At 40.6% G+C, this 9753-nt stretch overlaps 1 protein-coding gene across 3 annotated transcripts; it reads right to left on the minus strand.

Moving 5' to 3' along the window:
• Positions 1-298: 298 nt before the first annotated feature.
• fam76b (family with sequence similarity 76 member B) lies at positions 299-7633 on the minus strand. Of its 3 annotated transcripts, none has more exons than XR_004210259.1 (10): positions 7141-7615; positions 6092-6156; positions 5932-5986; positions 5651-5806; positions 5377-5555; positions 5088-5138; positions 4847-4924; positions 4461-4596; positions 1791-1892; positions 299-1441 (listed from the first exon to the last, which is right to left on the minus strand). XR_004210259.1 is itself a non-coding variant. In XM_020485331.2 (10 exons), the coding sequence occupies exons 1-10, from the start codon at positions 7238-7240 to the stop codon at positions 1352-1354; spliced, it is 999 nt and encodes a 332-aa protein (XP_020340920.1). In that variant the 5' UTR covers positions 7241-7633; the 3' UTR covers positions 299-1351. The 3 variants fall into 3 exon arrangements, 2 of the variants coding, with proteins under 2 accessions (XP_020340920.1, XP_020340919.1); XM_020485331.2 differs by having other exon boundaries at positions 7154-7633; XM_020485330.2 differs by having other exon boundaries at positions 4823-4924; positions 7154-7611.
• Between the last annotated feature and the right edge of the window lie 2120 nt (positions 7634-9753).

Below are 9753 nucleotides of genomic sequence, written 5' to 3' on the forward strand. Positions count from 1 at the left end.
GCTCATTTGTAGATCAATCAGTCTGGACTCACCTTTAAAGTTGACTGTCCAATGCACCCATTGAATGTAGAGCAATGTCTGAATCAGATTTTATAGAGTAAAGCAAACAAGTGCCACCTAGTGGTCAAACCCTGAATATCATTTGACACGTACACCAGCTCTGGTGGAACAGGAAAACGTACAGGCACAATATGGTGGTGTTTGGGTGGGTCTGACAGTATTATGAAGGAATGATACAGGGCACAATAGTAGAGAGCCACTCCTTGCTGAGAATGCAACAAATAAAAAACAAAACATGTTTTACCAGATTTATTTTTTATTTATTTTTTTAAACATTGGGTTTGGAAAAAAAGTACAAAAGTGATCTGTACGCCACAGTATGAAACCAGTTTGGTCCAGAGCTGTAAAGTGAAAGTTGTGTTCCTTTAAAAACCATATTCTACATAGAATTACCCAGCCTACACATACTCACTAAAAACGATACAAGTTACACATTTTAAATACATAGGCTGACCCCTGTAATACCTTTACATGTGATAAAAAAAGGACAAAAGTCTAAAAGTACATGAGACCACAATGCCAACCTGTATATGGCACTAAGTCATGCAGTATTACAATCGTTCCACTACAGAGAAACAGCAAAGCACTACAGCTGTCACAGTGAGAAAGAGGGCAGCCGGGAGGTGTCTCTAAATAACAAGGTTTAAAAATCTCTCAAAGAGTTCATGGTTTTTAGACTTTAACGCCGAGAGAAGTCTCCGCTGCTGGCCAGCAACGCTGTGGTTGGACATTATTTTAACATTTGCATACATAGTAAGTTGAGAAGGGTCTCTCCAATGAGGAGAGAACCTATTCCATAATTATGTCCAATTAGAAAAATATAACTAATATGTTAAGAGAAAGTTGCTGTTGAAGACAAAAATCCCCCAAACCCTGGGAAATGCTCAGAGTATGTGGTGAGAAAACACTAAGAAAGACAATTGAATAAATAATTCCATGACATCTATAAAAATCAACTTGGTTCTGTGATGTTGGCAATCTTTTCCACCTTGCGCAAACCATGCTGCTGGATCCAGGCAGTGTTAACGAGGCTCTCTCCTCCCTCCATCCACAGTCAGACAGATAAAAAAATTATAACTTGGTGTCAAAACACGAGGGCGCATTCTTATTGTCATGTCAACACGAAAGACAATTTCATGTACAGCATGTTCACCAGGTTTTCCAATGAAGAAAACTGAAAAGGATCAAAATTGAGAAAACAGAAAGGAGAGAGGAAAGGTTGAATGGCATCAGCCTTTCACAGTGTTAAAACAACAAAGCCCCTCCAAGCTGTAGTTGGGTGGGCTTGTCGTTACGGTAACAGCAGTGAACTCCCTGTTCTGTCAAACTTCTTGCCCTTTGAGAGTCCGGCCACTTGTTTCAGCAGATCCCGATTTTTGGCCTGTAGTAAAAGAAAAGTAGAGAGTATGTAACCATCTATGTTTAATGAAAGCATTTACCGCACAAGCTAGTAGTGTTTGATTACATCCTACTGTGCCTCTTTCTTAGGAAAGTTGTTTGAATCCCATGTACTTGAGGGGCTAAAAGGTCAACATATTGGGTTGGAACTTGTCTCAATGGCTGCGTTTACACAGACAGCCAATTCTAATCTTTTTCCACTAATAGATCAACCCATTTGCCAATAATTGGGCAAAAGATCTGAATTGGGCCAACCGTGTAAATGTAGCCAATGGCTCACAAGATGTCAGGTTTTTTTCTTGTAAAGGCATGCATGGAAATTTCTAGTCTACCTGTTGCTGTTCCATGGACTCTTTGTGTGCCTTCTCCATGTTGTTCATCTTCACCCTCATGTTGGATTCCTGGTACTGGAAGTCTGCCTTGAGCTCTGTGAGCTAGAAGTACAAAAAAAAAGAAAAGAAAAAAAAGGGAGGCAGCCATTCTAATGAATACAACACGACCAAAAGTCAAATTTCACATAAAGTTTAGAAGTGTGTATGCATACCAGCCAAAAGTTTGGACACCTACTCATTCTAATTGTTCTTCAGTTTTATTATTTTCTACATTGTAGAATAATAGTGAAGACATCAAATATGAAATAACACATATGGAATCATGTCAGTGTTAAATCAAAAATATATTTTACATTTGAGATTCCTCAAAGTAGCCACCCTCTGCCTTGACGACAGCTTTGCACACTCCTGGCATTCTCTCAACCAGCTTCACCTGGAATGCTTTTCCAACAGTCTTGAAGGAATTTCCACATATGCTGAGCATTGCCTGCTTTTCCATCGCTCTGCAGCCCAACTCATCCCAATTGGGTTGAGGTCAGGTGATTGTGGAGGCCAGGTTATTTGATGCAGAAGTCCCTTCTTATTATTGGTATCCTTTAGTAGTGGTTTCTTTGCAGCAATTCAGCCATGAAGGCCTGATTCACACAGTCTCCTCTGAACAGTTGATGTTGAGATGTGTCTGTTACTTGAACTCTAAAGCACTTATTAGGGCTGCAATTTCTGAGACTGGTAACTCTAATGAACTTATCCTCGGCAGCAGAGGTAACTCCGGATCTTCCTTTCCTGTGGCGGTCCTCATGAGAGCCAGTTTCATCATAGCACTTGATGGTTTTTGCAACTGCACTTGAAGAAACTTTCAAGTTTAAGACATGAAGGTCAGTCAAAGTAATGATGGACTGTCATTTATCTTCGCTTATTTGAGCTGTTCATGCCATAATATGGACTTGGTCTTTTACCAAATAGGACTATCTTCTGTATACCAACCCTACCTTGTCACAACACAACTATTGTCTCAAACGCATTAAGGAAAGACATTTTTAATAAGGCAAACCTGTTAATTGAAATGGATTACCTCATGAAGCTGGTTGAGATAATGCAAAGCTGTCATCAAGGCAGAGGGTAGCTACTTTGAAGAATACTTTGAAGAATCTCAAATATATTTTGATTTGTTTAATTTCTTGGTGACTGGGGGGGCAGTATTGAGTAGCTTGGATGAATAAGGTGCCGAGGGTAAACTGCCTGCTACTCAGCCATAAAAGCTAGAAGAATGTGCACATAATTAGTATATTTGGACAGAAAACACTGAAGTTTCTAAAACTGTTTGAATGTCTGAGTATAACAGAACTCATATGGCAGGTGAAAACCTGAGAAAAATTCAACCAGGAAGTGGGAAATCGGAGGTTTGTAGATTTTCAACTCTGTCATTCCAATATACAGTGTCTGTGGGGTCATTTTGAACTTCCTAAGGCTTCCACTAGAAGTCTACAGTCTTTAGAACCTTGTTTGAGGCTTCTACTGTGAAGTGGGGCCGAATGAGAGGGGATTGCTTTTCTACAGACAAAGGAATTCTCCGGTTGGAACATTACTGAAGATTTATGATAAAAAACATCGTGAAGATCGATTCTATACTTCATTTGACATGTTTCTACGACCTGTAATATAACTTTTAGGACTTTTCGTCCGACCTTTCCTCTGGACTTGCAAGCGCGCTTGGATTTGTTTACCAAACGCGCTAACAAAGGGAGGTATTTGGACATAAATTATGAACTTTATCGAACAAATCAAACATTTATTGTGGAACTGGGATTCCAGGGAGTGCATTCTGAAGATCATCAAAGGTAAGTGAATATTTATAATGCTATTTCTGACTAATGTTAACTCCACAACATGGCGGATCTCTGACTGTTTGTCTCCGAGCGCTTATTGCATGGTATGCTTTTTCCATAAAGTTATTTGAAATCTGACACAGCGGTTGCATTAAGGAGAAGTTTATCTAAAGTTCCATGTATAATAGTTGTATCTTTTATCTATGTTTATTATGAGTCTTTCTGTAAATTGACGTGGCTCTCTGCAAAACCACCGCATATTTTGGAACTACTGAACATAACACACCAATGTAAAATGAGATTTTTGGATATAAATATGCACTTTATCAAACAAAACATAAATGTATTCTGTAACATGAAGTCCTATTAGTGTCATCTGATGAAGATCAAAGGTTAGTGATGAATTTTATATATATTTCTGCTTTTTGTGACTCCTCTCTTTCGCTGGAAAAATGGCTGTGTTTCTGTGACTTGGTGGTGACCTAACAATCGTTTGTGGTGCTTTCGCTGTAAAACCTTTTTGAAAATCAGACTCTGTGGCTGGATTAACGAGAATTGTATCTTTAAAATGGTGTAAAATACTTGTATGCTTGAGGAATTTTAATTATGAGATTTTTGATGTTTTGAATTTGGCGCCCTGCACTTTCCCTGGCTGTTGGCGGGGTGAGACACTACCGTCCCGAATATCCCAGAGATGTTAACACTTTGGTTACTACCTGATTCCATGAGTGTCATTTCATAGTTGATGTCTTCACTATTATTCAACAATGTAGAAAAAAGTACAAATAAAGAAAAACCCTGGAATGAATAGGTTTAGGTATATCTCTATTGGTTAGGCATGTACCTTTCGGTCCTTCTCCAGCATTGTCTGATCCCTCTGCTGAAGCATTCTCTTTAATGACATCACTTCCTCTTTCAGCTGGCTGATCAGAATGAAGTTGTCCGTTCCTCCAGAATCCATAGATTGGGTGATTGAACTACTGCAGGGAGAGAGCAGGGAAAAAACAAGTTAGGGTGGCAGAAAAAGGAAAATACCTGTTTGGAGATCTTTTTCACACTGGCCAACTTTACCTGCTCCAACAACACCTTGATGGCAACCATCACAGATGTGTGTTAGAACCAAGAAGGCCAAAAATAAGTGTCAGGAACATACTGGATGTTCAGCCCGGTTTACTTCAAAAAGTTAGAACGAGTTTAACTCCTTACATCTGATTGAAACTCCTCTCGTACCTGTCCCCGTTGGATGGCTTCATCTCCAGTTTTGGTTTCTTCTTTGGGGTATCCTTCTGGATCGAAGAAGATTTATGGCTGACGGGAGAACCAACACACAACTTAAGCCACAGAGGCTCCATCAAAAACAGAACTCGTCCCAGATTGCCCCATAGTTAAAATACATTGCATAACTAAGCAAATGGGCTTGTCATAAGTCAAAACACTAGGGAATGTGATTCAGAAAGAGGTGGTAAGTCACCTCTGCTTCCACAGTCCCTGCTCCTGCTCTGGACTTAAGCTCCCACTGAGTCTACAACACAGAGACAAGAAAATACACACACAAACAAAAACCAAGTTATGTAATTTCATCTTCCAAGATGTTTCTTCTGATATTTGACACATACATCATTACTCAGACCCCTACATCCTTCCAAAAAGTGCCTGTTCAGCACAATACATATATAGTATTGTGACAGAGCAGAGACCTGCATTACAGAGGATGCAAAGGACTAACATGTAGAGGAGAGGGCTGTGGCGCCAGGGCCTACTTGTGTGAGCTGCTGTGTCTTTGCTGCTGGTGGTGATGGTGCTGTCTGGAGTGGTGGTCCTTCTCATTGAGCGAGGAGTTGGAGTGGGAGGAGCTGAAGCCTTTCCTCTGCTCCTTGGTCTTTTGCAGTACACGTCGGTAGGACAGAGTGCACAGCCAGCACAGCAGTTTCCCATCCACCTGACAACACACACAGGACAGTGGAGGATAGTGAATACGCAAGTGTTGAACAACATGCATGTCAGGGTACCAATGCAGCAGGAATCTGTGCCTACCTTTCTCCTGCCCTCCTCCTTGCGGTCAAATGCGCACTGTTGTTTGCACTGCTCGCAGGTCTGTGGAGGTCCATACTTCTTCTCTGAGTTGGTGCAACGCTGACACTTTGTCCCGATGAAAGCAGCAATGATGTTACAGTATTGGCAGGGTTTGGGCTATGTGGGAAACAACAGAAGACTGTTTCAACCTGATTTGGTAGACAATTTGGCCAGCATAACCAGAACTGAGTCAATCAGTACATAATGTACAATTATAAACAGATAATTCAAGTCAAACATACTGTCCCAAACTGCTTTACATTCTGGGCACACTTCTTGCAAATGGTGTTTGTTTTGCTGAAATAAAGAACAGTAAAGAGAAATCACAACAACATCCTGAAACCAATGTTTTCACTATATTAAGAATGGAATAAGAATACCAGGTGCTGGAGCAGAACTCACCTCTCCTGCTGAAACTCTGATCTGCAGTATGTACACTTGACGATGGGATGAGCGATGCGACACTCCTGTTGACACAAGAAACAAAGCATTAGTGATTCATCTCTTCAAACGCTTATAAAGCTCTTTCAAGGACAAAATATAAATATAATCGTGTTTTAAAAATAATAATAATGTTGGCAATAACACTAATAAATAACTTAATTATTAAAAACCCTCAATCATGAGTTGTTTGTCCTACCTGTCAAAACACCTTTGTCTGCCTTTATTTAGTGTTAAGCATTTGTTCATTATTATTTACCATGAATGGGAAGTATTTACAACGAACCTGTTATTTAGTCAATCTGGGGAGAAAGCTTGAAAACCTGTGTGTGTGGTGGTGAGCTTATGGCAATGGGAAATATGTATTTACAACGCACCAGCATGAATAGAAAAATGTTTTAATAAAATGTAATAATTTGCCACTGGAATTATTACTCGATTTTTGCCCATTCCATTTTGAATTTATGTGGAACATAGCCTACCCTACAGGCCGAAGAGGAATGCTACATTGAGCCCACTGGAATTCAGTTTTGTAAATGCCGGTAGTTAGACTACATTGATGATAAAATAGACTTGTTAGTAAGTAGCATGAAGTGTAAACTAATGACAACTGAACAGGTCATGGACGATGCAATGTGAAAATAGATAACGTTAGTTAATAACACAAGTTCATCTGACATTATTTTGTCTGTTACACCCAGCGGACACTTCGATGAGAAAACAACTCGCGGATACATTGTATAGTCCCATTGTATATTATCTAGCTAACGAGGATGCCATTTGCGTCCCAGACATGTTGCAATGATATAGCAAGTGATAATTATGTAACCGCTATAAGGGCTGAATGTGGCCAGAGACCTTGGAATTCTACATCCAGGTAGCAGTCTAAACACGCGTGAAACACGTATACGTCTGTAATAGTACAGTAACGTTAGTGAACTTAACCATTCATATTGCCAGATTTTGGGCTAACTAAATAGCAGGCGCCCACAACTAGCTAGCACCCACACCTCCAGTCCAAACCTTGCACAGCTGCTGTCCCTGCGACAGTTCTTCGAACGGATACCGCTGGTTACACTTCGTACACGCGTAGAGGGCCGTTGTTGCCATTCTCACCAAGATTAACAAAAAGTCACAGATAAAAACAAATAGAGTGAAATATGTAGTCACCTAGACAGCGTGCCGTCTTAACTATTTAGCTAAGCATGTAGCTAGCCAGCTAGCTAATAATAGTTAGCTAGGCTAATGCTAAATAAAACAGCTAAATGTTCTCAAATATCTATCATCTCTTTCTGTTGGCAAGCTAACATAAATTTGTTAACATCGGTAGTCAAAACAGCTGATAATGGATTCGCAAAATATAAAAACGAGTAAAATATTTAACGCTGATCTTAGCTAGCAATTCTCCTAGCTTTTTTCCCTTTCTCTTTTTTTTGTATCCGCGGCGGCGTCATTCATACCGGATGCGGCCGACTAGAAAAGAAAGAAAGATAAGCCAATCATGACATATTATTAGTGCGCGGGACTTTGCATTTTGAAACACAGAAGCCAATCAGAGAATAAAACAAGACTGAATGATTAAGTTCCACCAGAGAGGAGGCGAAAGCGAGAGGATTTTTTTGTATATGAGACTTTCGAATTACGTGAGGCCTGATCGAATAATAGTTTCGTAATGTTTAGACTATTACAAATGTACTGACATAAGTGGATGCACGTGGCATTCCAGCAACTTTGAGAAAAACTACATCGTTTTGCCAGTTGTTCACACGCGTATCTGAACACTCATTGGCTAGAATGGTCCCTTCATGAAAACATGTATTTCAATTGTTAGTTCGGTCATCTTGTCAATATAATATATAATCTCCGATTCTAATAGCCTCTGCAGAGTGGCCATGTCTAGATGGGATACAACTTTTCTAGATGGGATACAACGTCAAAAGTCGTTTCTTGCATTTTAGCGAAACCTTTTCTTAATGTAGGTCGCAGTTGTAAATGAGAATTTGTTCTCAACCGGCCTACCTGGTTAAATAAAGGTGGGGGGAAATGACCTAAACCTGCTACGAAAAGTTTTGACAAAAGCTGTATCCTTTCTAGACAAAACCGTACAGAGCCCCAACAACCGAATGTTCCGGTTTTCAGGGGAACTGGAAAGAGACCTTGTGACGCGTGTTCAGCTTTTGGGCAAGTTCATGGAAACTAAAAATAGCTTTTTGATCTTAATTTAAGGTTAGAATTATGCATAAACTTAGCAGCGTGGTTAGGTTTAAAATTAGATTTTAAGAAGAGAAATCTTTGAAATATGCAAGGTTTATGGTTGTGGTAACTAGTGACTACCCATAAACAAGGCAACACTCCATCTTAACTCCACCTCCACATTTAATGGTTTGGTTGAACAGTACAGGAGAGAACCTCCTTGTTAAGACCAGTATGTAGGGGATCTAGTTTCAGGCGTTTCTTTTACGACTCCTACATTAGGTTAGAGTTACCTCAATTTGTATCACTTTGTGATAAGAGGAATTTGGAAACTAAGTAACTAGAATATACATGTGCTGTGTTACTATTAGATCTTATAATTATACAAGGTAGACACATTTAATGTATTGTTCGTTTTGACTCTACTACGCCTTTTCCTAGCTCGTTTGTGTGAACCAGTTATAGCCTTCAGTCCTAGTTTTGATTCCTGCCTGTCTGCCTACCTGTGTATGACCCTTACCTGCCTGTGACCACGATTCCTGCCTTTAGTGAAGGCGAAATTAACACCTGCCTTGCTCTGCGAATGAATCTACACCTTTTCTCCCTGAGTATTCATTACAGAATACCTAACCTAAAAATGTAATGGATTCAGTGGAGCTACAGCGGCGCCTAACCCAGCAAGAGGAGCGTATGGAGGAAATCTGCCATCTTCTCCGCCAGCCTATCCCTAAATCAAATCAAATCAAATGTATTTATATAGCCCTTCGTACATCAGCTGATATCTCAAAGTGCTGTACAGAAACCCAGCCTAAAACCCCAGACAGCAAGCAATGTAGGTGTAAAAGCACGGCGGCTAGGAAAAACTCCCTAGAAAGGCCAAAACCTAGGAAGAAACCTAGAGAGGAACCAGGCTATGTGGGGTGGCCAGTCCTCTTCACTCTGTGCCGGGTGGAGATTATAACAGAACATGGCCAAGATGTTAAAATGTTCATAAATGACCAGCATAGTCAAATAATAATAAGGCAGAACAGTTGAAACTGGAGCAGCAGCACGGCCAGGTGGACTGGGGACAGCAAGGAGTCATCATGTCAGGTAGTCCTGAGGCATGGTCGTAGGGCTCAGGTCCTCCGAGAGAAAGAAAGAGAGAATTAGAGAGAGCACACTTAAATTCACACAGGACACCGAATATGACAGAAGTACTCCAGATATAACAAACTGACCCTAGCCCCCCGACACATAAACTACTGCAGCATAAATACTGGAGGCTGAGACAGGAGGGGTCAGGAGACACTGTGGCCCCATCCGAGGACACCCCCGGACAGGGCCAAACAGGAAGGATATAACCCCACCCACTTTGCCAAAGCACAGCCCCCACACCACTAGAAGGATATCTTCAACCACCAACTTACCATCCTGAGACAAGGCAGAGT

The sequence above is a fragment of the Oncorhynchus kisutch genome, linkage group LG6 (assembly GCF_002021735.2).
Source record: "Oncorhynchus kisutch isolate 150728-3 linkage group LG6, Okis_V2, whole genome shotgun sequence".
NCBI classification, from domain to species: Eukaryota; Metazoa; Chordata; class Actinopteri; order Salmoniformes; family Salmonidae; genus Oncorhynchus; species Oncorhynchus kisutch.